General features: G+C 48.2%; 5 protein-coding genes across 6 annotated transcripts; 2 read left to right on the forward strand and 3 right to left on the reverse strand.

Annotated features, from left to right (window-relative positions):
• Positions 1-1,691: 1,691 nt before the first annotated feature.
• LOC117896002 (probable aminopeptidase NPEPL1) lies at positions 1,692-14,456 on the reverse strand. The gene is made up of 6 exons (XM_034803998.1): positions 14,263-14,456; positions 12,077-13,089; positions 11,855-12,011; positions 8,617-8,793; positions 2,012-2,122; positions 1,692-1,943 (listed from the first exon to the last, which is right to left on the reverse strand). Exons 1-6 carry the CDS (start codon positions 14,332-14,334, stop codon positions 1,812-1,814), a joined length of 1,662 nt encoding a protein of 553 aa, XP_034659889.1. The 5' UTR covers positions 14,335-14,456; the 3' UTR covers positions 1,692-1,811.
• A 380-nt stretch (positions 14,457-14,836) lies between these two features.
• Positions 14,837-15,902, forward strand: LOC117896005 (kinetochore protein Spc25). Its single transcript, XM_034804002.1, has 3 exons — positions 14,837-15,056; positions 15,116-15,332; positions 15,411-15,902. The coding sequence occupies exons 1-3, from the start codon at positions 14,924-14,926 to the stop codon at positions 15,760-15,762; spliced, it is 702 nt and encodes a 233-aa protein (XP_034659893.1). The 5' UTR covers positions 14,837-14,923; the 3' UTR covers positions 15,763-15,902.
• Positions 15,903-16,090: 188 nt separating this feature from the next.
• LOC117896003 (probable cytochrome P450 304a1) lies at positions 16,091-18,234 on the forward strand. The gene is made up of 3 exons (XM_034803999.1): positions 16,091-16,240; positions 16,305-16,556; positions 16,958-18,234. Exons 1-3 carry the CDS (start codon positions 16,147-16,149, stop codon positions 18,148-18,150), a joined length of 1,539 nt encoding a protein of 512 aa, XP_034659890.1. The 5' UTR covers positions 16,091-16,146; the 3' UTR covers positions 18,151-18,234.
• LOC117896006 lies at positions 18,128-18,852 on the reverse strand. Its single transcript, XM_034804003.1, has 2 exons — positions 18,681-18,852; positions 18,128-18,618 (listed from the first exon to the last, which is right to left on the reverse strand). Exons 1-2 carry the CDS (start codon positions 18,824-18,826, stop codon positions 18,225-18,227), a joined length of 540 nt encoding a protein of 179 aa, XP_034659894.1. The 5' UTR covers positions 18,827-18,852; the 3' UTR covers positions 18,128-18,224.
• Positions 18,853-19,583: 731 nt separating this feature from the next.
• On the reverse strand, positions 19,584-23,573 carry LOC117896001. Of its 2 annotated transcripts, XM_034803997.1 has the most exons (11): positions 23,441-23,573; positions 22,381-22,688; positions 22,187-22,304; positions 21,771-22,115; positions 21,393-21,740; positions 21,218-21,337; positions 21,037-21,156; positions 20,568-20,972; positions 20,378-20,509; positions 20,168-20,319; positions 19,584-20,037 (listed from the first exon to the last, which is right to left on the reverse strand). In XM_034803997.1, exons 1-10 carry the CDS (start codon positions 23,499-23,501, stop codon positions 20,183-20,185), a joined length of 2,094 nt encoding a protein of 697 aa, XP_034659888.1. In that variant the 5' UTR covers positions 23,502-23,573; the 3' UTR covers positions 19,584-20,037; positions 20,168-20,182. The 2 variants fall into 2 exon arrangements, with proteins under 2 accessions (XP_034659888.1, XP_034659887.1); XM_034803996.1 differs by having other exon boundaries at positions 21,393-22,115.
• Positions 23,574-25,946: the final 2,373 nt, after the last annotated feature.

The raw sequence follows: 25,946 nt of genomic DNA on the forward strand, positions 1-25,946 counted from the left end.
TGCATTTAAATTCCCTTTCCTTGGGCATGGAAATCTTTCCTCGCTGTTCATGGAAATCAAAGAATTACTTCACCTTGTGCCACAGCTACGAGCCACTATTTGTGGCACTTCATGACACACACACACACGAGTTCATCCGATCCGGCACCAGGGACAACCCTAGACATGGCAACACAAACCGGGGGCAGAGCAAACACATTTCAATTGCCCGACAAATCCACTTTGGAATGTTAAATGCACTTGCAACATGTAGCTGCCACACCGCTGCCACACCGCTGCCACTCGATACAGCTCAAGCAATGCCAGGGGAATGCCGGGACAAGGGTAAACACATTTAACTTTCGATCAGGGTTGAGGAGGGTGAGGAGAGACTGAAGCATTACTTGCGCTACATTTCAGAGTTCAACAAATCACCTGCACATATCCAGGGAGTCTCCCGAGTGTCTTCCCCCCGGACAGCCCTTGTACCTGGCTGCCGCACACCTGACGCCGCTGTTTACAGCACTTGAAAATGAAAATAAACGCATTTCAAGCTAATTAAACAATAAAAGAGCAAGAGAGCACAGGGAGGGAGGAGGAGCACAACCCAAAAGCGAAATGCAATAACAAAGAAAATAAAAATGAAGGCAAATTGTGGGGCAGCAGAAGGGATGAGGGAAAGGGAAAGGGAAAGCGACTGCTGCGACGGAATGTAATTCAGCAAATAAAAGTGCACGGCATTGGCATTAGTCCTGGGTGTTGACGGGGGAGAGCAGGCGGAAAAGGGCGTGGACGAGGGAGCAGCAAGGAGCGGAAACGCAAGAGGGCGTGGCACTCTCACTCGTTCAACCCCCCACCCCCTCCAACGCCGAGACAGCTGACAAACGCGAGCGCGCGACTTGAAAGTAGGCAACAAAGACGACGACAGCGACGGGAACGGGGGAACGGGAACAGCGACGGCGACGACGTGGCACAATGATGTTGCAATTTAATTTGTATTGTCGCCGGGAATTGTAGCTGGGCGACACAATTGCAGTGGCAGAACACGGAGAACGACTGCTGTGTGCCAACTGACGATGATCACGCTGATGATGATGCTGATGCTGATGAATCCACTTAAGCGGCAGGAGTAGCAGCAGACACAGAAGAGCAGCAGCCAGAGGAGAGCCAGAGCCAGAACAGCAGCCAGAGTGTCGCTTAATTGAACAGCCAAAGGATGACATGAGCAGACAATGGCAGCAAACCTGCCACCATACACAATACACGTGGAAATTTGTGCTGGGGTGTGTCTCTCTCTCTCTGGCTTAACTACGGGAACTGCAAATTGGATTAGCTAAAAAATAAAGTACGCCAAGAAGTGCATTCGAGTAGCCAACTAACCCTGCTGGAGGTGTGCATGCGCGAAAGAATGGATGCAGCTAATCAAGTCTCATGGAAATAAATGTAACGAGTGCTGGAGGGAGCTCACAGTAAGAGAATAACCAAAATCCAACTAGTTTTGCTCTTGAAATAAATACAGCGTGGTTGGAGGGAGCTCAAGGCAAGAGTAGAAGCAAAATCCAAGCTCCACATTTCCCTTTAAAGTCACCCAAATTCCTGGAACAAGCTCTAAGAACTGTGGCAAATCTGTGGAACTTTCCTCTAAACAGTTGAACATCGAGTAGAGCTCCTCCAAACCCATCTTAAACCTCTCCTGAAACTCTTTTAAATTCTCCATTTTCATTTTATTATTACAATTCTTTTTGCATTCTTCTTTCAAGGCCTTTCTAGGCGTTCAACACATGGAAAAAAGACGGTAGGCTAATGGTTAAGGCACTTGCTGGTTGCTCTGGCTAATCGCGGCACAGACGCTTGGTGGGTGGCTCCTCATCGGTGGGCGCTATGGACTGCAGCAGCGAGGAGTTTGTGTGGCTGCCAAAGAGCGTCAGCAGCAGCGCAACGCCATAGCCAGTGGCACGTTCACCCTGTAAACAACAAAAATATAGATAAATATGCAATAAATATGCATACATTTAGTGATTAAATAACTTACGCAATGTACGGGCGTGGCCATGTCAACGTGCATCCAAACGCCGTGATAGTCAAAGCCCAAATGGGCGGCCACAAAGATGCCGGCGCACGAGGATTGGGCATTCTGTCGATCCTGCAAAGCGAAAAAGAAATCAAGAGTTAAACATGGAGGACATAGAGACGTGTGCGTGTGTGTGTGTGTGGCATGCAACAAGCAAGACTTGGCGTCGCTTTTTATTAAAAAAATGGCGTCCTGTGGTGTGGAGCGCAACAAGAAAATATATTTATAGAGACGAATGTGCAAGTCGAGGGCAGTTCGACAACAAGGCAGAAGTTTGTTTTCTTTTTCGGTCAATACGGCAGCCCCATTAACCCCAATAACCCAAATCTGGCAGTACGGCAACCCAGGAATATAAGAATAATCCCTAATACCCTAAAAAATACCGAACAAACGGCCACTTTAATAGCATGCAGATCGACGCTCGATCAATTATAAAAAGGAGAATCAAGAAAATTCGTGCAAAAAAATCATTAAATGAGTTACACAAAAGGGAAGCCAGCAAACCAAAGTATGAGCTACAAAAAGGGACAAGTCAAGAGAGAAGGAACAGCAAAAGAAAAATGCAATTCAGCAAAATGAAATTGTACACAGCACAAAGGAAATTAGTCGCCTTCAGCTGCCGGCATTTCTCGAGTGCCAGCAGCAATCCACTGCCCCTAAGGCTAACTGGATTAATTCATTCAAGTTCGAGTGCTACAGGAACAAGCAACGAAAGAGGCGACAACTTGCAAATGAAAGTAACAATTTCGATGGAGAAAATCCTTTTGCAGATCAATTTAAGTGCTAAAATGATTCCCACTTTAGTGTCGCCTTCTGTTGAATCACACCTCGCTGGTTGGTTGCTTGGGTTGGGTGTGCTAATGCCTAAATTATATGCCATGCACTGGCAGCTGCATGGCGGAAGCAGTCGCTCTACTAACTTGAGCGGAAATTGCAGCGCTTAAATGCCAAACATAAAGTACACAGGACACACAGCACACACACATGAAGAAGCAGCAGCAGCAGCAGCGAGGACCAGCCAAATAAAGGAGAAAACGCAACGCACACTGGCACCCTGCTGCATGCTGCCTGCCTGACAGTTGGCCAAAAAAAGGAGTTAACTGGCAGACTTCAGCTGCAGAAGCAGGCAGCAGCAGGAGGAGCAGCAGGAGCAACAGCAGCAACAGGACTCAAGCGGGACAGGACCAGAGCGGACAGCTGGGGGTATGCTGTGCAGTGAAAATTACATGACAACGCGCGTTCTGTTGCTGCTCAAGATGAAATTCACACACATGGGCAGGACGTGCAAACATCGTCCGTTGAGCAGCGGAAGTCAAAAGTCCATTGAAGCAACAGAGGAAGGCAGAGGCAGAGGCAGGCAGGCAGGCAGTCCGCCAGTCAGGCATACAGCAAAGGATCCTGCAAAGCCAGAAGACGGGCCAAACACCACACTTGACGTTTGTTTTTCTAGCAGTTGTTCCAAAGAGCTTTCTGCTTCCTACAAATGCTGATGCTGATGCTGTGGCTGCCACACTGCCACTGCCACACTGCCTCACTGCTTTTGGCGGTTTTTGCAGCTAATAACAAGATTTTGTTATGAAACTTGCGGCTGTCGCTGCCACTCCACTTCGAGGAGCTGCGATTCGATCTGCCTGGGGCATGTGTGTCTTATCTCCCCCCCGAAAAACTTGCATCCTGCCAAATCAAGTCGACGGCAAGGCGGAAGTGGTGCCACCAGATTGATGCTGTCAGAGTTTGCATGCACTTTAAGCGGCAGTAGAAGTGCTTTATGCAGCTGAGAATATCGCTGGAGGGGGAGCGAGTGTAAAGTGCTGCCAAAAATCGAAGGCCCTCAAAGCTGTGCAGTATCTGTGGCGCTAATTAAATGTTTAACAATCCCCCGGCCAGGCCGCGCACACACGCAACGAGCAGAGTCAGGCAGCAGTCCGTGCCGCAGTCCCTGCCCCAGTTTGTACCCCAGACCCGAGCGTGCTTTCCATCAATAATGGCAAACATTTGTCAACATAATGTCATTAACATTGATTGCATTAGGCTCCGCCATTGATTGTCTCTCCCTCTCTGCCTCTCTCTCGCTCTCTTGGCCTTTGGTAAACAACCAGGCTGGGGCGCACGCACAAACAGATCGAATCTGCCACACACACACGGCCAGTCCCCTGTCCCACAGTTTGACAATGGGCACCGTCAACTAATTGCGCTTTAGAACGTGACCAAAAGCAATCCCACACAAAACAGCAACACAAGCCCCAACCCCAAACAATCCAACGCCCAATCCCGCATATGACGGACATGTGCAAGTGTCGACGTTGACGGTAACCAGGCCGCTGGTCGCTGGTGGCTGGTCGCTGTCCAGCACATCCGCAATTGGCGATTCATTTGCGATTAACTTGATGTTAAATTAGCCAGCGAGCAGCGTCATTGTTTCGCACTTAAGCTGCGGTTGCTGATATTCAATCTGCACGATACACGACTCCACGGGAGAGAAGTATCTTAAAGCCAGGCATCGTTCTGGGAGTCGCACAAAAGATTGCACCACTGACAGGCGTAGCTGCTGACTCCCGAAGCCGCCCCCCAGGCAGCAGCAGACAGTCTCTGCTCTCTGCTCTCAGCTCTGGCAGTGGCAGTGGCAGTGAAGTATCAATTACACATTCATTCAATAAGCAATAAGAGCAACGAGCGAGCAGCCAAGGGGATTTGCCACGTTCCCTGCCCATCGATGCCAGCCATCGACGCGACTCGCTGAACGGCGGCAAGCAATTTTGTATTCAATTTTCGCCACGTCGCGCCGCACTTTAAAAAAACTTATCCAAGCCTAGGGGGAGGGGCAGAAAAAGTACAGAAAAATATTAGGAACATTCAATGGGATGTCGCCTCTTCAGATCTCTTTTTCTTGCAAAAGTTGGGACGGAAATCGGAGCATAACAAGCGGAAAGATTGCTGCGAAGGCGCGGGCGCTAGCGGATATGGCGGCGTTTTCGTGAAATTACGTGACTTGGCCAGGCCCAGTCTCTACCCTCTGCTGTGGCATTTAAACCCACTAAGCTGTGGCATTATTTATGCACTCGCCGACTTTAATCAAAAACTTAACTCTGGCTGAGCACAACCACAACAAGAACAACAGCAAAATCGATGGGGAATACTCGCAAGACTCTGGGAATACGCAGGAATATTCGGAGTATATTCGCGTGTATTTGGCGCCTGCAGGACGTGCCGTAAAAAAAACTTTTGCCGCATAAAAAGTTCAATTTAATTCATTAAAGCACGCTCCGCCCTGCAATTGAATTTAAAATGTCGACGCCCAATGAAAAGTGTAAAAACAAAAGCCAAACAGCAACAAAAAAGCAGCAAGAAAAAACAATTACGCATACGTAAAGACATCGCCACGACAAGAGACTGCAACACGTTGCTGCCACAAGATTCGGGAGGCTCCATCTAAAATTCATGCTCTGCCTGCAGAACACTTTTACGATTTAACATAAAAATCAATTACCAACAATGGCACAGCATTTCAGCCAGTCATAAAAATGGAGCAAGCAACTTTCCGACTTGGATTCGCGGCAGAAAATTGAGAAACAATTGGAAATGTTTAAGCAAATTTTATTGCACTGCCGCCGTGTTGCTTATGTTTTACTTATAACACAGTTGGCTCCCCCGCTCAGCGGATGCTTAGCAGCAGGCAAACCCCAGACAGAGAGCCAGCAGAAAGTCTGATTTAGCTGGGGAAGCCAGCCATGGACTGGCTAGGCTGGCGTCTAGGTCGCTCAGTCGCGGTCATAAAGTTTCCCAAATTTTGGGCTGATATTTTTGTTTTATTTTATTTGATTTTGCTGACTTTCTTCTGTTTGCCTGGTGCTTAGTGGCTTGGAAGCGAGGGGCATTCGTTCCTAAGAGACACCCAAAAAGGTTAAAGTTTACGCGAAGGTAATTCGAAGAATATCGAAATTTAATGGGAATTTCGGCAAAGCATTTACAGCGATTACTTTAGCAATAAAAACTGGTTAAAGTAGGAGAGATTTTGAGGTTTTGGAACATTTTTAAATAATGAATTTGGTGCTGAAAATCGAACGAATTTGTGCAGAAAATATTCCATTATTTGGCCTATAAAAATAATTGAAACCAACAGCAAAACCAAAGCAGCCTCTACCCAATCGATTGATGTGCCTTTCCCAAAGCTGTCTCTAATTATCTGCTTACAGGCTTTCGCACCACTAAATCGATTTCAATCGACTGCCCTGACAGCATCCGTGACGGGAAAGCCACCACGAAATACGCGTATGCAACACGAGGGAGATGCCAAAACTGGCCACTGAACAGCGAATTGTAATCAGTTATTTAAAGGGGGCAGCTGGATAGACGGGGCCAGCACCTGGCCCAGCCTGCTCTCCGTGCGAGAGTCTGCCAAAATGAGGCACAGCCACAGCCAACAAAGCGCCCGTCGACCGCTAACAACACTCATAATCCCTCCATTTAGTGGCAAACCGTGGGGGGAACCCTCCAAAGACAAAGGGCGCCAACCAAAAAAATGCGCCAGGTCATGTAATTTAAACGCAGCGCCTGGGAATTTGCGTCAAAGCCAGCAGCCAGCCGCCAGCCGGCAAGCAGCAGCCAAAACACCAGCAACAAAAAAGAACTCCATTTTGGACGGTACGTAGATGGGTTTGGCAGGTGTTTCAGAGCTTTTTTGCATTTAGCGTTGAATGCATTTGGAATTTAAAACACTTTATCACAGACACCCATTGACAAAGTGCGCGGCGCTGTCACATCAACTGCAACAGGGATGAGAGCAGGCGGGCAGCAGGGGGGCAGTGTCACGAGCTAGTGGATGATGGCATGTGTGTGTGTGTGTGGCGTGGCATGGCAAACCTGCAATGGTGTGATATTTTGACTTGATTCCTATATTTTTTTTTCCACAGGAGACACAAACAAGCGGGGCCAAAAGAGATGGAAAGAGCGCTGCGGGTCGAAAATCAAACGGGGAGAAGAGAAGCACTGGCAGAAAGTAGAGGGAGCTTAAGGGAAGGTAAAGCGCAGGTAATAAGTACCAGAACTTCGATAAGGAATTATGTAAGTATTTATATTTATTGACATAGCTAACAGAGATCTACCGAGGTAAACGCTTTCAATCGCTATAAAAGATCTTTTTGGAGCTTCTCTTTTGCGCTTTTCGCTTGTGCATCTATCTGTTGGGCAGTCCAAAAAAAACGCTCACAACAATGGAAGCAATTGGGAGCAAGGCGCGCGCTCGATTCAAAGGATTCGAATGAAAAACGAAAGCAATTTGCGGCTGTTCGCGACTTTGCCGGCGCTCGTGTAACCTTTGTGCGCATTTTTTTTGCCAGTGCACTTTGCAGGCACTTCCAACAGCCAGACAGGGGCCAGAGGGAGCGAGTTAGGAGCGCAGCGGGAAGAGTGGAGCAGAGGGAGTGAACGATTGGCAGGTAGCCAAAATTGCCACGCCACTTGACCTGCCTGGCATTTACGCACCAGTCCCGCACCTCGTCCTGCCCCCGTCCACCCACTCTCCCACTCGCCCACGGCGTGACAATGATGAATGACCATTGATCCGAAGCGTTCTCGACGTACAATAAGGTAACTCGATTTGGTTTTGCTGTTGTGGCTTGGCTTCGGTGCCCCGAGGGCTTGAGTCGGCAGCCAGGCAGCCGGGCAGCTCCACTGGGATGGGTTTATTGCTGCCCATCCTTGGGATCCTGTGCCTCCTCTAATGGCTGCAAAAGTGGCTGCTGGCATAGATGGAACGCCAAAGTTTTTGATACATGCGAGGGCTACATGGGTGTGGTGTGTGGCATGAGCTCTGTGGCATAAATCAGAGTAATACTAATCAATCTTTAAACCAAACATGACGTTCATCATTTTTCCGCAATGGTGCGGTGCGGTCGAGCGAAGACAAAAGAACAACATTGAGTGCAAGCGATAAAGTTAATTAAAAATGTGTGTAAAATATCTCTGGAGCAGAAGCAAAACAGCAGACAAGAAGAAAAATGTAGTCAGAATGTGGCAGGAAGGAAGTAGATGCAGAAAATGAATTGAAAACAAATGAATAAAGTTACACCGAAACTTGATTACAACTTTTTCAAAGTCACTCTCCTCTCTGCTGGCAGAGAATCGAATCTATGAGGCTGGGCAAAACTTCCGCACGGGGGGAGTGTCTTCGATAATGCATAAATTAAGCTACTTTGGGGATCTCCTCTGGGTCTGGCTGTGCCTCTGGCTGAGGTCGCTGCTGCCACAATGATGAAGAAAAAGGAGCGAGGCAATGACTTGGAGAAGTGCGAAGAAAAATAGTTTGGGTTGAGGCGAAATAATTCGATTTGATTAAGGAATGGCTGGGAATTAAAAGGAAACTAAAGATAAAGTTAAACTTAAGGTAAAGTTTAGCTATAATTCATTCGTTAAAGATCTAACTCGAAATGTAAAGCCCACTTTTTGTTCCCTATTTTCCCTGCTTTTATTTACTTTATTTAAGCTAAATCCCCGACTATTTCGATATTTCGTTTGCAGTTTTTCCCTTTTCTCAAGAGCAGAAGGGGAACGTGTAGATTTGTACTTACCGCCACAGAGTTTTTCATATCGGCAAGGGCCGATGCGAATTCCGAGAAATGCAATTCGGGGCAGTAAATGATGGGCGCCAATAAATCGCCAGATTTGCGTCCAGCCTGCAACGACTTGGCCTCCCATGTCTCCGAGTTGGTCAATATGGCGCCATGGTATTTGCCTGTTGCTACGCCCTAAAAAAACATAAAAGAACAAACAAAATGTGAGTAAATGGCAAATGAAATATTCAATGGCATGGCTGAAAGATATATTTAAAAGTCAGCCCAAACCCAGCACCCGCCCCCTGGCAGCCCTGGGGAGAGTTTGATAGAAAACAAGCAACACTCAACAAAATGCCAGCAATAAAACTGTAAAGCAACTAACAATGTTAAAAGGTTGAGAGGAGAGAGAAGAGAACGAGAAAGAAGTGGAGAGGAGAGGCGTGGAGCTGCGAGCAGCGAACATCAGCAGAGAGGAGAGAGCAGCGGAGAGGAGAGTAGAGTAGCGGAAAGCAGCGAAAATAACTGTAAGTGGAGCGTGCCGAGAGGTTTGCAGGAAGCAGCAACGAAAATTGCGAGCTTCCGACGCGACCAGCAATAAAGAGGTGCAAGGTTATTTAGCACAAGCAACACCCAAACACAACAGCAGCCCCCCGTGCGGGGCGGGACGGCACGGAACGGGGCGGGCGATGGCAAGCACTCCGTGGCGCGTGTTATACTGCAGCTGGACAAATGGAGGCAGCATCAGGCAACAGCAACAGCAATAACAACAACGGCAGCAGCAAGCAACATCAGATGCAGCGGCACACACAGCTGAAAACAACAGCAAAAGGTGTAACCAGCAAGCAGGAACATAAAATGTAAAAGCGCAAAAATGCTACAGAAAGGGGAACAAGAGTGAGTCGAAGCTGGTATACACTTGCCATAAATGTACATCTAACAGTGTGGAACAGTCTTCACCACAGTGAAATCTCTTTCGAGGAGCCTAGAGTGCGTGGGGATTTAGCTATAGATCCTCACCACAGCGGACGACGTCTGCTTTATAGCAAATTCAAGTTGGTTTGGAACTTTGATAGGCAGAAGGTGAATTTGCGTACACCTTGAACACCAGAACTCAAGCCCCGCCAATTGTGTAACACTCCCTGCTCGGGTTAGGGTATTTGTATGCACCAAGTGTTTGGCTGCTGTCTGCTGAATGTTGCCTGCCACTGCCACTGTTGTTTCTCTCCAGCAAGCCCGCTGCCGCTGCCCACGAATGCTGGCAATTAATATTATTGCATCCTGTCTGGGAGTGTGCCTCAGTGTGTGTCTGTGTGTCTGTGCATTGTGTGTGTGTTGGTAATGAAATTAAGCACAACAAGCGCCAAAACGGAATTCTAAACAAAATAGCAAAATGTTGAAAACTTCCCAGGGTGGCCGTGGTGGGGGTGTGGCTGGGCCTGGGCCTGGGCAGGGGAGGTGTTTGCCGGAAGTGTTCTGGCTCCTGGTTTTAGGCTGTGCGGCGGCATTTCGAAGCTATTTTAAGGCTCCAAAGGAATTTGCTTGCCGAAACAGCAGCAATGCAGTCTGCGAAGGCTCGCCCAAGCCTTTATGGGTGCCACGCATTCGCAGCCCTGCCACTGCCCGTGACCAGCTTCGATTTATTTCCCATCGAACCACAAATAACGTAAATTGGCATCATATTTTAAGCAAATTGCAGTCAAGATTTATGGTAATTGTGCGCCATAGCAGCAGCTACTCAGTCGCTGCTCTCGCTGCAATCGAAAACGAACACCAGCCCAGCTCCAGCCCAGCTCCAGCGCCAGTGCCAGTCCCAGTCCCAGTCCCTGGCCCATGCTCAGCCACCACCCATCCGCTGCCACACACCAGGGGGCGACACCAGCAACAACCCACAATCGAATCTCTTTGCTGTTGTTGTTGCTGCTGCTGTTGTGGTTCTGGGAATGCTGCTGCTGCTGCTACTGCTAGCCTTTCTCTCTCCCAAGTTGCCGGCGAAAAAACCAAATTTGCAATTTATTTTTCCAATTAACCTCGTGACTTTTATAAAGCGTGGCATAAATTCTCGCACAAGAGGCAGCAGCAGCCGAGCAGGAGCAACACCAATCTATGTCCAAGGCCAGGTGGCTGGATGGATCCCGAAACGGGCAACTACTTTGGACATTAGCAAAATAATTTGTTGGCTTCGCATTTGGGGGAATTACTGCTGCAGTTTAAGCGAAAGCTAAAGGAATCTAAATTCTATTTTTGTGATTTATGTAATTCCATTTACAAGGGCTAAGCAAGAGTTTTCAGGGGGTATTCAAATGCAAATTTTATGGGGAATATGAACTAAGAGAATCTCATTTCGAGGCCAAATCTGTCGGTCAATGATTCCCCCTTAGCGCTGAGCCATTTTCTTTCTTGGAATTCGTTGAAATCTGAACCGTCTCCAACTCCAACATAAAATTTGCGAAGCTTCTTTCCTAATAAATTAGATAATTGCACAGCCGAGTCAAGAACCCTCGATATGGATACTCGGTTGTTTTTTCTGTTTCTCTCATTTCATTTCATTGGAGCTTTAATGCCTATAAAAGAGTCTTCTTTTGTGGCAGATACACATTTAAGTAGCAGATAAAACTGCGCACAAATAATGAATGATGCTTGCTGTGCCCAGGCTGTGATTATTGTGTGGCTATAAATGTAAATTCTCGCAACAGAAGACGACTTTGGCCTACACAATTATCCAATAATTTGGCTAAAAAAATCACAGCATTGCTCTTTATAATTTGGAATGACATTGAAAGGAGACTTTAAAGACGGACTTTGAAGGAAAAGGACTAGGCATAAAGCTTTTAGGATCATCTATGGATAACGTTTCGTTCAGTTGACTTTTCTGCGATCTACGAAGGTCTCCTCCAATGCCAAAGCTGCCCCTAACCACAGCAGATTAAGTGTTAAATTATTATTAATAATAAACATTTCCAGAAGAAACTAATCACAAATTAGCTACAATTTTACCATCTACAAGCTACAATTGGGCTGACTTCTTGGCTATCTTGCAATGCATAAATATGCCCATGGGAAGTCGAAGAATTTAAAAGATTTCGCCTGAGAAATGTAAGAGCTATTTGGGTGTACCAAAAGGAACTGCTCTACTTTCCAAAGCTCTAGTTATTAGACGCTAAAGCTGAAACCTTTCAAAAGTGAAAGAGTAACCCCTTCCACCGGCTTCCGCCCTTCCATGTGTAATATCATAAGAGCCCAAGCCAATGCTCACCTGAGCGCCAGTCAGCGTGGCCATATCGAGTATAATGTTGGCCTTCAGATCCTTGTTGGCAAAGCAAACGCCATCGGCCAGCACCAGGCGGCCCTCGGCGTCCGTGTTGTTGATCTCAACGGTGCGGCCGGAATACAGAGTGTGAATATCATCGGGACTGCAAAAGGAAACGCCAAAAATTAGTTGGACATTCAAAAGAGCATTCAATGACTAGCTAAGTACCGCGTGGCATTGGGTCCCACGGAGTTTTCGGCCAGGCAGAAGACCGCGTGCAGATTGTCCTTGAAGCCGCACTTGACTGCCGCATAGAAGGCGCCCAGAATGGCAGCAGCACCGCCGCAATCACGCTTCATGCCCGGCATGGCGGTCTTGCCTTTGATGCTCAGGCCGCCAGTGTCATAGACGATGCCCTTGCCCACCAGGGCAATGGTCTCCTGGGCGCCCTTCGGCTGGTGGGAGAGCACAACGAGTGCTGGGGGCACGGCGGCTGCCTTGCCCACACCGTAGATGCCACCAAAGCCGCGCTCGCGCAGCTCCTCGCCGCGTATGATCTGCGGCTCCAGTGACAGCTCCTGGGCCAACTCCTCGATGGTCTGCACAAAGTGATCGACATTCATCTCGTTGCAGGGCATGTCCACAATGCGCGCTGTGAGCCGAATGCCACGGGCCGTCTCGTTCAGGCACTTGATCTCATCTGCGGTGAGCGGGTTGCTCTCAATGCCGCCATCCTTGTCGATCACAACGAACTCCACGTTGACCACGTTGCGACTGTTGTCCCCGTCGCCAGCTTCCCCAGTGGGGGTCTTGGCCTGGGCGCCGTTGCCCGTCTTGCGGGAGTACAGCGGAAAGGCACGCACCACGGCACAAGCGCTGGCAAAGATGTTCTCGCGCTCGCAGACCAGCACCACGCTCTCCTCGCTCACATTGAGCACATGATTCTTCACCAGACGCGTGATGGCGTGGGCGCGCGAGGCGGTATTGTGACGCGACGCCTTCAACGGCAGGGACGCCACTGTGGCCACATCCAGATACAGCGACACCTTGTCCGTGGGCGCCGGATGAAGACAGGCAATGGCGTTCAGGAAGGTCTCCTCGGTCACGCGCGGGCACAGCTTGCTGGCCAGATTGTCGAACTTCAGGAGATTCAGATGGCGCAGCTGTCCGATGATCAGCACGGGGTGTGCCTGCGGATCGCTGGCGCTCAGCGAGCCATTAATTCTGATGTCCGTGGCCATCTGGAAGAGTAACAGGAATGAGAAATGCGTCAGACTGTGCTCGGCAAATGCGTTAAGCCGTGCGATAAGCTGCGTTTGCTCTGTATCTAATCAGAGTTAATCTCGGGATTTACTACATTGCAAAGTGCCCCACATCGTTATCAGTCGACGACTTTGCCCAGTCCATACATAAACACACACTAAATTGATGCTGTCCAGGCATAAATCAAAGCCCCGATAGAAATGCGTGTGCTTAAAAGCAATGGGGAATGTTCTTACAGGCAATTAAAAATGTTTTAAGCGAAAGATTTCACAGTCTGCAGCTGCACCCCATAGGAATGCGGAAATCTACGCTCCAAATGGATGCTTCCTAGGGAAGATGAAACGTTCTGGCTGGAGCAACGAAAAGCTACTCCTTCGTTGAGTCTCACAGCAAAACTGATCATTGATCCAGGGACAATATTTATATTTATGGGCAGCTCAGGGCAGCTGTTGGCTAAAGTGATAAGCTCTCATATCATTCTGCAAACATGCTAACCCAATTTAGGGCGTTTATTTAGGAACACTTTCCAGAGCACAATGAAGTAGCTGCTCCTGTTGAGTGAGTAAATCATTTCTTATCGCACCAGTGGCAAACATAACTCAAACTATGGTCAATAGATTGGCCCACAACTGTTAGACACCAAATTGTTCACTCTATGTGGCGCACACTGTACTTGCTGCACACCACACACATTTACAGCTATACGTGCACATGTTTACGTGCTCTTTTGGAGATCGCTTCGCGAGATTAGTGGGGCAGAGAGAGAACGCCTAAGAACCTGATGTGACCTTGAGCGAGCGTAACGGGACCAACAAGTGGGTCGTTGACCGCTTTGCGGGTGGTCCCCACTTGCGGGGCCGCAGTATAACGGCAAATTGCAGCGCTGCCCGAGCGTAGCGCCCCACTGCTCTACAAGAATATTATCTTGTTTGTCCATGGCGTTGCGCTGCGCTGTTTATGCAAATATTTTGCGGGTTATTTTTAGCATCTGTTGTTGTTCGCCAAAAATTCGGCGTCAGCAAGCGAATTGAGCTCGGTGCGTTGTCGGCTGTTTTTGGATAGCCATTAGTTAAACTGATCAATTTCAGTACAAATCTGAAACTCTTTTTAGCATTCGCAACCCGTTTGGCACCTGTTTTTTTGGCTCTCACCTTTCCAATGCGGCTGCTGTAGCTGCGGGATACAAATCTGTGTAGGGCCTGAGCGCAGTGCAGTAAACGCATTAACCGGCGCTCGGATAGCAGATCGCTGGATAAATATGTCCTCTAAATTGTGCACTGTCAGTGCAATTCGATTCGAAAAATTTTGTTTAATTTTGCCAATTTGACTTGAACTCAGTGTGACCGCGTGGTTGCCAATAAAATATACCGTCTGACCCTTAAAAATATACCGAAGGATAAATTATCTTTTTCAATAACCACCAAAACTATACCGATGAAAATTATATTCCTCGACTTTAATATTCTGTTTAATATTGCTGGCATGCTAAGACTCTCAGAGCAGAAAATATAATTTCTGATGATTAATGAATCAACTGATTACATAATTGACTAGTTTTCAAGACGTTCGTTTATTCGATTGTTTATCATATAGCGATCTTGAATAATGTATTAAAGTATACCATACCGCAGCAATATTTCGATACTCCAAACATCGACTGCACTAGATCCTTTTTATAACGGTCTGGCATCCCCTTTTTCCCTGGAAGTATCGATATTCTGACATATCGAAGCGTCCCAAACAAAACAAACGCCTGGAAAAAACAAATAAACGGCGCCGCTCTATTTTAAAAGAATAAACAATAAGCTAGCCATGACCGACATGAGCGATGTGGACCCATCCGACTATCACAGACGGCTCAAGCAAATCTTCAACAACGAAATTCGACTGCAAAACCGCGAGGCGAACATCAGCAAACGAAGCTCCAGATTCCACAGCAATCTCCGTGAGTGGCCCCGCCAGCATTTAACCCATAGCAGCAGTACAGTCAATGCATTTTTACAGTGGGCGCCAAGGAGGCCATCGACCGGCAGCATCGGGACTTTGGCAAGCTGCGGAAAACGTTGATGGAGCGCTGCCAGGAACTGGACCGGCGCTACGCCTTGGGCGAGGCATTGAGTCGGCTGCTGGAGGCGACGCGGCAGCACAATGCGGACATGGAGGCGCAGCTGTTGCGACACACGACAGAGGCCAAGCAGCGCAGCAACGAGCTGATGGAATGGTTTGTTTCCGGCCCGCCCCCTCTCAATAGTTGACCTCAACAAACATTTTCTTTGTATGTTTTTTGCTATTTTGGCAGCATGCACACGCTCAAGCAGGCAACGGGCACGTACATCAACCACAAGGAACTGCCTGCGCGTCTTAAAGGGATTACAGTGGTGCGGTCCGCAGATGGCGACGCCAAGTGGATACCCTTTGATCTGGATGGCAACGACACCAATGGCCTGCACACGCTGTGGCGGTGCCTGCACTCGCGCAGGGACAACGCCAGCAAGTGGCGGCAGCTCCTAGCGGATCAGGAGGTGTCCGCTCCCGTTACGCCATGCGCTAATGACAGAACGAAAGCAAAGGCGACGTCGAGGTGCAGCAATGTTGTGCCGACATCTATAATTGAGATTGATCTCACCTCGCCGACGAATGGCGACTCATGATATGCCGCTGCTGCTGCCGCTGCTACTCCACAGTGACAGTGTGCACCCCGCTGCTGCTCCACAGTGACAGTGCTCCCCCGCTTAGCATTAAATTTGAATTAATAATAATATGTAACTCGTCTTAAGTTATACGCAAATGAGAAAATTCCAAAGTCCTCCACAGAACCCGCAGATCGAATCGTTCGGCATACATCATCCAATAAGTACACACACACACGCGCGGTGCGCGATCTATGCACTCACACACATAAACGGGCATTGTTTTAATTGCTCCGACTTGCGTGTGTTTGTGCGGATTATCAGGCGAGTGGGGCACCTACAAAAACGCAACGGCAGAGATTTGACAGGTTCAGTCGGTGTCCAAGCAAGCAAGCAACCAGCAGAATGCTCACCGAACTACTCTTGACGATCTGCACCGGAGCGTTTCTATATCTCTCGTACCGCTATGCTGTCGGTCGGACTGTTGGCTTTCCGCCGGGTTAGTCCGGCAATCCACCTGCAACCCTCCCAGGAGCTAATTGTGAACGATTCTCTGCACGCAGGTCCGCCGCGTATCCCGTTCTTTGGCAGCTATCTCTTCCTGCTGCTGCTCAACTACAAATATCTGCACAAGGCTGCACTCACGCTGACCCGCTGGTACAAGTCGGACATCATTGGCCTGCACGTTGGCCCGTTTCCCGTGGCCGTGGTGCACAGCGGCGAGGGGGTGCGCGAGGTGCTCAACAATCAGGTTTTCGATGGACGTCCCGGCCTCTTCCTGGCGGCCATGCGCGACCCCGGCGATGAAGTTCGCGGTAAGATTTCAATCAATCCTGTGCGAGTGCTGATAAGAGTGAATCCACTTGAAAAAAAATAACGGGGTCAATTGCTTATTAATTGCCTGCCAAAGAGGCAGGAAAACATTCGCTTATCGTTCCAATGGAAAAGGTTTATTGCGCTGCGCAAGTTGAACATAGAAAATATACGTAGGAGTTGGAGAAGTTTATTAATAAATTTCCCAACCAGAAACCAGCGAAGAATTGAACCCCCCTCGTACATGCAAGGTGCTGTTCTTCGCTGTGGGGAGGACCAACGACTTATTCACCACACGCAGGGAGACGAGCGCTATAAAGGGATAAATTCATCTTGTTGCGTAGCACTATTAGGAGTGTGCCTCTTATAATACTAAATATAATTAATATTCCCCTTTCTGCAGGCATCTTCTTCCAGGAGGGTGCTCTCTGGAAGGAGCAGCGTCGCTTTATACTCCGCTACCTGCGTGACTTTGGCTTTGGTCGCCGCTTTGACGAACTGGAGCTGGTCATCAAGGAGCAAATCACAGACATGCTGGACATGATACGCAACGGACCCAAGTACCCACACGAGCAGGTGCTGGTGAAGCCAGGCGGCTACAGGGTGCAGCTGCCGCTGCTCTTCAATCCCTTCTCGGTGAACTGCCACTTCCACATTGTCTACAACGAGCGGCAGACGCGTGCGGAGATGGCCGGGCTGGTGCGCCTCGTGCAGATGGGCATGCAGTTCCAGCGTCACGCCGACGACTATGGCAGGCTGCTGAGCATTATGCCTTGGATACGGCACGTGTGGCCCGAGTGGAGTGGCTACAAGAAGCTCAACGAATCGAATCAGTTTATGCGCGAGTTCTTCGCGCAGATTGTGGATCGCCACATCGAGAGCTACGAGGAGGGCAGCGAGCGCAACTTCATGGATCTCTACATCAACGAAATGAAGTCCTGTCCGGGCTATGGCTTCAATCGCGAGCAGTTCATCATGGGCCTGCTCGACTTTTCCATCCCGGCCTTCACCGCTGTCGGTGTGCAGTTGTCGCTGCTCATCCAGTACCTGATGCTGTATCCCGCGGTGATGCAGCGCATACAGCGCGAGATTGATGAGGTTGTGGGTTGCGGCCGGCTGCCCACGCTGGAGGATCGCAAGAGCATGCACTACACGGAGGCGACCATACGCGAGGGCATGCGCATCGAGACGCTGGTGCCCTCCGATGTGCCGCACAAGGCCATGGAGGATACCGAGCTGCTGGGCTATCACATACCTAAGGACACCATTGTGGTGCCCAGTCTGTATGCCTATCACTCGGATGCTCGCGTGTGGTCCGATCCGGAGGCGTTTCGTCCCGAACGCTTCCTCGACGACCAGGACGAACTCTGCCTCAAGCTGGACGTGTCCTTTCCCTTTGGCGCCGGCAAGCGACTCTGCGCGGGCGAAACTTTTGCACGCAACATGCTCTTCCTCATGACATCGGCGATGTGCCAGAACTTTAACTTTGTGCTGGCGCCCGGCGATCAGTTGCCCGACTTGTCCAAGAACAATAATGGGCTGATCATCAATCCGCCCGACTTCTGGCTGCAGCTGGAGGATCGCAGATGTGTTTAGAATAATTATTTGCTAAGAAAATGTTAGGTGTAGCGACATATGTTTGGTTTCATGGTAAATAGATGTGAATTAAGTTAATAGAAATCCAATTCCGAGTCGGAGGAGTGCTGCGATGGCGGGATGGCCACCGACATGCGCGAGCACGTGCACGGCGCCTCCCATTGCTCGAACTCGAAGTCTGTAAACTCGAGACTATCGTCGTCATCGTCCTGGCTGTGTTCCGGCAGCTCGTTTGTTACGTCTTCCTGCCGCACAGCCAAGCTCACGTGCTGTTGCAGCGTTGCCAGTTCGCGTGTCAGCAGCTCCTGCTTGCTCATGATGTCCTCCATTAAAGACTTGAGCTTCGAGATGGTTTGCTCGTGCTCCTCGAGCTTGTCGCGCAGCATTCGGTTCTCGGCACAGCAGCTGCAACGATTCAAGGCCGCGTACATGGCCAACTTCTTGTCATCCGACTCTGCGCATTTGCTACTGTGGGAGAGAGAGAAGCGTTGAGCCGATAGCAGCCCTGAGGCGTTGGCCACTCCACTTACATGGTATTTATATTCGAATGCGTGTTGTGGGCATGTTCCGGGCACGGATTCGACATATTTGAGACTATAAATTTACGCGCACAAATCAGCAGTTGTCTCTGTTGATTGTTGTCTAGAATTAAACAACGATTCGAGCTGACAGACATCGACAGGCTGGCTAGTAACAGCAAATTGAACTCTGAACTCTATGGGAACATTGCTAAAATTCGATCACACGATCTGCAATCGTTTGTTTACCCACAACAGACTTTTTTCTACGTCTCTCACACACAGCCCCCTAGGATCTAGATCTACCAAATTTTAATAACTTGAGTTTGCTTGGCACATAAAGATTATCTGTGCCGCGAAACCCAATACCAAATGCAACTGATAATGATTCAGTTTTGGCCAGGTGTCAATCAATAAAATATCTGTAAAAAAAAACAAGCTACTGTTATCGGCCAAAAAGTGATAAGATTAAATAGTGCCACTGCCACGACAATGTAAGTACCCTAACTAGTCCGCTAATAGGGATTACTGGAGATTAGGGAACATTGAACTCATTTCTGACAGCAGGCCAGGAACGAAGACATTCCTAATTGAAATATTTGCAAGTTTAAGAAGCAAAATGTCCGATCTTTAGTGACCGACTAAGAGTTTTAAGTGGAGGTAATAATTACTAAATATATGTACATTAATTACAGCACAATTTGGACTCTTCAGATCCACATAATTGGCTTTCCAAGCTAGGATTGTGGGCTGTGCATTTTGCGTGCTTCTTGCCGACATTTATTCCATTTTGCCAGTACTATTCCTGGTTTTCTGTCCACAGAAACTGGAGGAGTATTTTAGGCTGTACGATAATTCTCTTTCAAATTCAATGCAGGAAATGTGAGAACCTTTTGGACAAACAGCTTCGAAATGTTCTGCTTTTAACAAGAACTTATCCATTGGCCTTAGTTTATTGTGTTTGTATTTTACAATTTGGTTAAAACTGACTGTTAAAACTTGAAACTTAGGGCTAATTTATGCTACGTATGGGCATGGTATAAGCGCGAGAGTTCCACCGTTCGTACCCCAATTATTGCTTCGAATTTTCCTAAATAACAGCTTAAAGACTAACGGACACTACAATGATTTCTATTCACGTTGGCCACGGACCTCCACAATCCATGCCAGTTTTAATTGGCTAATACTGGCAGCTGCCACCACAACTTTCCCTCATTTGAAGCGGAAGAAGGAGCAGCGCGCAAGTTCCTTCTGGGATCTCCGTTCGATCAGTAGTAAGCCTGCTTAATGGCCGCACTGGTGATGAGGAAAGCGGAGCCTATCAGCATAAAGGTGATGATTTTGAGAGCGCTGGGTCTACCGGAAGAGTCTGTGAAAGAGAGTGGAAAATATCAGACAATAAATTCAAGTAAAAGTGCAAATAAGTCTGCAAATATTCAGCGCCAAGTGTGCAGTTTTTCATCTAAAGTTTAGCCACAAATCTGCCTGAATTGACTCACTTTTCTTATTGGGCATTACGCGTATGCATTGCTTCTGCTCGGTGTTTGTTTGATAACCAAATTTGCACTGGCAGACGGAGTTGCGGCATTCAACATTCTCGGGATCCTTTTCCACGTGACATTCGGTGGCCTTCGTGCAGGATTCCCCAGTTCTAAGAAACATTTAATCAGCATTGACAATCCAGTGGAGTGTGGAGAATAGTTGCTTACCTCGCTTTACCTCACAGATGCCATTCTTCTCGTGCTGCTCATCGGAACAGGCGCACTTGCCCTCGGTGCTGCAGCTGGCCAGCAGCGGTTTGCACTGCTCATCCTCAATGCATTCCTCCTCCAGCTCCTCAGCTAAAGAATGAGTTGAGTTTCAGCTATGCCGAGAGCAGATTGCAAACGTTCTACGCACCTTCCTTGAGGCACTGATCCTTGAAGTGCACGTAGCCCTTGCGGCACTGACAGGAGCGTGTCTGCTCCTCGGAGTCCTTGCTCGTGCAGGCCGTATTGTCCGGTATGCACTCATCATCCTCGGAGCACTCAGCATTAATGCCACGCACGCAGGTCTCATCCTTCTCAAAGTAGTTATCCGCGCAGACGCACAGGCGATTCGAGCACACGGAATGATCGACGGGGCAGCCATCGTTGGAGTCACATTCGGCGCCCAGGCCATGCTTGTACTCGCACAGCTGCTTGATGGCATCGTACAGCGCGTACTCCTCGCAGGTGCAACGTCTGGGTATGTCCGGGTGGCAATAGGAGGCGCCAAAGGGACTGCACTGACTGTTCGATGTGCAGGAGAGATGATACTGTATAGCTGTGGGCAGAGTGAGGGGAGCGGTTAGAGCTGCTCAGGGTCAGAGATGTCCTTTGGCACTTACGCTTCCTGCAATTGCGCAGATCGTGCTCGTAAAAGTAATTCTTTTGGCATACACAGGACTTGGACAGCTCATCGAACTCGTACTCGCACTCGTCCGTGCTCTCTGCTATCTCGCCGAGCTCTGTGGGGGGAAAGGGAGCACTTTAATGTCTAATAATGGAGTGGAAATATGCGCTACACACCCGCAAAGCATTTGCCATTCCGCGCGTAGTAGCCCTGCCGGCACAGGCACACTTTGCTGCTGCAGATGGAGTGGGGCAGACCCGTGCAGGTCTTGCCATTTTCCGTGCAGCTGCTGCCATCTGGAAACACACTGAACATTAGCCGAGAGCTACAACAAGCAGGAGATTAGCATACACTTCTTGTCCTCCCCATCCTCATCATCCCGGCTGGAGCCCAACGTTGAGTACGTCTTGATATCCTCATCATCGAAGCGGAAGAGTGCGGGCAAATGGCGGCGATAATTGTAGCTGGAGGTGCGACGACTGCGACTGCGACTCCGGCTGCTCGTGCTCGTGGAGGCGGTGGCTGTGGCCACATGCCTCACGCTGCGTCCCAGCTCCTTGAGATCGCGCAGCTCGTACTTCTCTATGCTCGTCTGCACGGCAATCTCGTGTGAGCGCGGGGAGCGCGGCGAGAGCAGTGCCTTCGTTTCGCCATTGGTCAGCGAGAAGGAGACCTGAGCGGCGGCATCGACATGTGTGGTGGTGGTGGCGGCGGCGGCGGCGGCTGCTGGTGGCGGGGGAGCGTGCACAAAGGCCTTGGTTAGCTGCCGCCGGAAAAACAATGGGGTCTCCGCCGTGGGCTCCTCTGTGGGTGTCTCTGTGTTGGTTGCTTCGGTCGTGTCGTCGTCGTCGTTGAGGGTGGTGCTCGTTTCGTCGTCGTTGAGGGTCGTTGTGGTGTCGTCGTCGTTGAGGGTGGTGCTGGTGTCGTTGTCGTTGTTGGTGGTGTCTGTAGTGCCCGCTCCGGGGCCTGCTGTTGTGCCAATTTCATCCACATAGGTGCATATTAGACCCACGCACTCGGCAGCGGCGCCCAGTGCATCACAGTCCTCATTAACGACGCAGGCATCGTTTTCTTCTAAGGTTGGGGCAGAAACAAAGGTTGAGAGGTCAAAGGTCACAGTGCACTGTGGTTACTTGCAGACTTACCCATTGATTTGCGACGGCATATGTTTCCATATCTATTGTAATAGCCATTTGCACAGCCGCAAACGTTTTGCTGACAGCTAACCGATGCGCGATCGTAGCCAAAATAGCAATCCAAGTCCTGCCGTAAAGCAACCAAAGAAATGCGGCAGGGATATGGCAAAAGTGTGTGGGGGATTTGTCAGCCTGTCACTCACCGTATCACAGGACTCGCCGAGTCCATTCAGTGGCCTACACTTGCCACGCACATAGTTATGGCCATCGGCGCAATCGCAGACCCCGGCTTTACAGTTGGCTCCCGTTGGCATAAGATTGCATTGGGCGGTCTCGTCGCATGTGTCACCAATGTGTGACGTCGTCAGGCATCGCGTGAAGTCCGCCGACAGCACCGCATCAAAGTTGGGGCATTCGCACTGGCCGTTGCCCAAATCGCAGCTGGAGCCGTCAGCTGTGCAGTCCGCCTCGCTTTCACATGGCCAAAAAACGGCCGAGGCGCCACCGTCGCCTGCAAAAACGAATCAATCATGAGTGGGTGTTTATAAATACGCTTTTAATAATCGTAACCCCCCGGTCCAACACCAACAAAAACGACCTACTTCACGGGCTTCTACAGCGTCTTAATTATTCATCCTTTGGCTCCGCGCTTCCCACAATCAATTGCTAATTGATTGGGCCGCAGACTCGTCAATCTTTTGCGCGCCTGCCGCGCCCACTTATCCAGCAGTTTGTGGCTGATTATGAGCCACATAAAAGCCGCAACTTGGCAACTTCCTACCCGCACGCAACGTGCCGGGGGGGCTACAAATTTATTACGTAGACGCCAACGACTTCCGGACCGCATAGAAAAATTTCCATGCAAAACATTATCAAGCACAGGATGAGAGCTGGAACTTGGCCCGTCGCTTTGCCACTTTAATTTCCATTTTCCGTGGCCGGCAAAACAATTTCTCAAAGGACCGAGAAGTGACTCGACCTTGAGGGGCCCATGGCCCAAGACCTTTCGTGAGACAGGCTCTGTGTGTGAGAGGGCAAAGTACGAGGCACTTGACCTTGATTGTGCTCGCATTAATTACTTCCAGAGTTCTTTAATGTTATGACTGGCCGTTTGCCGTTTGTCGATATTTGTACAACAATTTTGGGGCCCCGTTTGGGGCCTCACACCCGAATTAATCGGTGCTTTAATTCCATTACCGGAAATTGCACGAAACATTTGTGTGGCCAGTACTTGGCCCGTTTGGTTCTCTCAGCGCGGTTTACCTTGTGGATGGAGCACAACACACAGGACGCCGAGCGTCAGGAAACACTTGAGATTTGACATTTTCTGCACTCTTTTTTTTGGGCCACTGATTTTCACGAACTGCTGGCGAAACTGGCCAAAAGGCAACTGAATCTAGCAGCAATCTAGCCGGGATTGGGCACTTCTGTGTGCCGAGTGTTCGATTCCGGTTAATCTTATCTGCCGAGTAATAAAAATGCTTAAACATCAATGATTAACCCGGTGGCAATTGGGTGGGCTGAGCCCTGCGCCGTGCGGCGTTGGTTTTCCCAGATAATCCTCCGCACATATGGAGTCCATATGCCATTTGGAGTTTTTGCAAATCGGTTGCCAGGGATACAGTAGCTATCCCCATAGCTGGACAATGTTTCCGCTGCCCACGCCTGCCTCTCAGCGCCTGTCGCTGTATCAGTAGCGATATAGAAAAAACCACAACCACTTATCAGCCTCTAACACCTGGCTGTGCACACCTGTTCCACCCGCTTTTAATGAGTGTGGTAAAAAGTTGAACCTATTCTGTGTTTTTGTTGTGTTATTTTAAAGATTCAAACTGATAATGCTGAGGCGGCAAATAGTTGACAGCGTTTAAGCTTGTTACAGGCGGAGCGGAAATTTGTTTCGAGCAGAGACAAGAATGAAAGAATAAAGTTGAATTATCGCCTGGCAAATAATCTATGAATCACTTCTCACCCATTCATTCATTCAGCTTTGATTGATACCCGTGGAAATGCCATGTTATTACAATTAACTTTATTTATAGAAATAGATAATATTAAGAATTTAAAATGTTTCTTTTTCTGCCTCTCTACAGCACGACGGATACAAAGGGGAGGTGGATTCCGTGCAATTCCGTCGGAGACCCAATTATATGTAACATTAATCATCAAATAGTTCCACGGGGACCAGCATATATGCCTTTCGTATTTATCTCTATCTTCACTAATGATGATAGAGCCTCAAATTGATTTTCAAACTGAAGCTCAACAGGTTCTAAGTAACTTAAATTCATATTATTAAATGCAGGAAATGTTTCCTAGCAAACACTACAGCTAGAGAGCTTCGAGAATGTCTCCTAAAATGCCACAAAATGTAATATTATTCATCAAATTTGTAAATCGAGACAGAAACTTAGCTGAGTTTTCCTGATGTCCTGTCTGCCATTTATTTTGTATAATTTTACAATAGTTGTTCGTTGAGCGATTGCTTCATTGAAAGTGAGCTGTGCCACATTTAATTGGCATTAATTGACATTCGTCATAGAAAAAACTGTCCATTTAAAATCGATTAGATTCGGCTACGGACGAGCTGTGCTTTCTTGTGCACTGCAAAATGGTCAAAATAGAACGAGAAAAATACGTACACATGTGCATATGTCAATTATTAAGAGTTCGAACAGGCAGCATACCGATTTACACTCTGATCCAAATAGTTGCAATTTACTGGGGTATTGAGACAAATTCGATTTAAATAAATCCGATCCCATTAAGATTCGTCAAACACAAATTCTAATATCCATTTGGACGTTGATATTGCAAGCTATTTCCTTATTTAATTGAATTTTCAGACTGTTTTTGTTGTGGTTTCTGGATAAGAGTCAACTTCAGCATCAACTGAGAACAAAATATGAAATGGCTTACCAAGTAACTATCAATCTACACGGTATACACAAAGTCTTACCACAAGTTGTGGTTTTTTTTTTTTGGCTGAAGCCTGCAAGAGTTCACAGACTTATCTTTTATTTAAGTCCATTTGTTACAACCATGTCTGTCATATACAACAGCAAAGATTCGATTGTTAATGGACAGCACTTTAGGGAACTGCCATAAAACAACTTAATCAGTTTTTCATAGTTTTTAAAATGAATACAAATGAACAAAGGGTTTAATTAAAGTAATCCTTCCCTTTCAAATCATTTTCAGCACGTTCTCTGGCAGCTATTAATAAGTGGAATAAATTATAATTAAGTTACCAAAAGTGTGTTTCTATATATAGTTATTATATGTAAATTTCAGGCTAATTTAATTGCCCTTTCAACACATGAAGCCAATCCATTAAATTGCTTTTGAAGGAAGCTGTCGGCCCGAAATATTCCCGAATTTATTTGTTACCCCCAGGTAAACTTTTACTTGTAGATACTCCGTACTTAGAATAGTTGCATTGTCCTTAGTTAAAATTAAAATTGGGTTATTCTTAGAGGGCACACCTCCCACGTTCGGACGGTCGGCGCTTCTTGTGCTAGAGTCCAGTGCCCAAAAGCTGTCGTCAGTGTGTGGCCAGTGAAGGACATCGTTGGCTTTTGTAAATTACTAATCGTGTTGTATTTATAATTCAATACAAATTATGTGTTAAAAATAGCTCTTTCCAACAACGTCGGCAAGTGTGACAAGTGGACGGCCTTGAAAGCAATTTTATCGAATTATTCGTATGTGGACAGCAATCGGATGTCCTCGGAGCCAATTGAATGAAAGTACTAAGCGTTGGAGGGGA

Source organism: Drosophila subobscura, chromosome O (genome assembly GCF_008121235.1).
Source record: "Drosophila subobscura isolate 14011-0131.10 chromosome O, UCBerk_Dsub_1.0, whole genome shotgun sequence".
In the NCBI taxonomy this organism is placed as follows: domain Eukaryota; kingdom Metazoa; phylum Arthropoda; class Insecta; order Diptera; family Drosophilidae; genus Drosophila; species Drosophila subobscura.

Excerpts from the sequence above, each read along its gene's own strand:
- LOC117896002 (XM_034803998.1), bottom strand. The coding sequence starts at position 14,334 with ATGCGTTTACTGCACTGCGCTCAGGCCCTACACAGATTTGTATCCCGC. Across the intron at positions 13,090-14,262 it reads ACAGCAGCCGCATTGGAAAG|ATGGCCACGGACATCAGAAT; the intron begins GTGAGAGCCAAA and ends TTACTCTTCCAG. Across the intron at positions 1,944-2,011 it reads TGGCCACGCCCGTACATTGC|GGTGAACGTGCCACTGGCTA; the intron begins GTAAGTTATTTA and ends TGTTGTTTACAG.
- LOC117896005 (XM_034804002.1), top strand. The coding sequence starts at position 14,924 with ATGACCGACATGAGCGATGTGGACCCATCCGACTATCACAGACGGCTC. Across the intron at positions 15,057-15,115 it reads CAGATTCCACAGCAATCTCC|TGGGCGCCAAGGAGGCCATC; the intron begins GTGAGTGGCCCC and ends GCATTTTTACAG. Across the intron at positions 15,333-15,410 it reads AGCAACGAGCTGATGGAATG|CATGCACACGCTCAAGCAGG; the intron begins GTTTGTTTCCGG and ends CTATTTTGGCAG.
- LOC117896003 (XM_034803999.1), top strand. The coding sequence starts at position 16,147 with ATGCTCACCGAACTACTCTTGACGATCTGCACCGGAGCGTTTCTATAT. Across the intron at positions 16,241-16,304 it reads GACTGTTGGCTTTCCGCCGG|GTCCGCCGCGTATCCCGTTC; the intron begins GTTAGTCCGGCA and ends CTCTGCACGCAG. Across the intron at positions 16,557-16,957 it reads CCCCGGCGATGAAGTTCGCG|GCATCTTCTTCCAGGAGGGT; the intron begins GTAAGATTTCAA and ends CCCTTTCTGCAG.
- LOC117896006 (XM_034804003.1), bottom strand. The coding sequence starts at position 18,826 with ATGTCTGTCAGCTCGAATCGTTGTTTAATTCTAGACAACAATCAACAG. Across the intron at positions 18,619-18,680 it reads CATTCGAATATAAATACCAT|TAGCAAATGCGCAGAGTCGG; the intron begins GTAAGTGGAGTG and ends TCTCTCCCACAG.
- LOC117896001 (XM_034803996.1), bottom strand. The coding sequence starts at position 23,501 with ATGTCAAATCTCAAGTGTTTCCTGACGCTCGGCGTCCTGTGTGTTGTG. Across the intron at positions 21,338-21,392 it reads GGATGGGGAGGACAAGAAGT|ATGGCAGCAGCTGCACGGAA; the intron begins GTATGCTAATCT and ends GTGTGTTTCCAG. Across the intron at positions 20,320-20,377 it reads CATCTGTGAGGTAAAGCGAG|AACTGGGGAATCCTGCACGA; the intron begins GTAAGCAACTAT and ends AATGTTTCTTAG.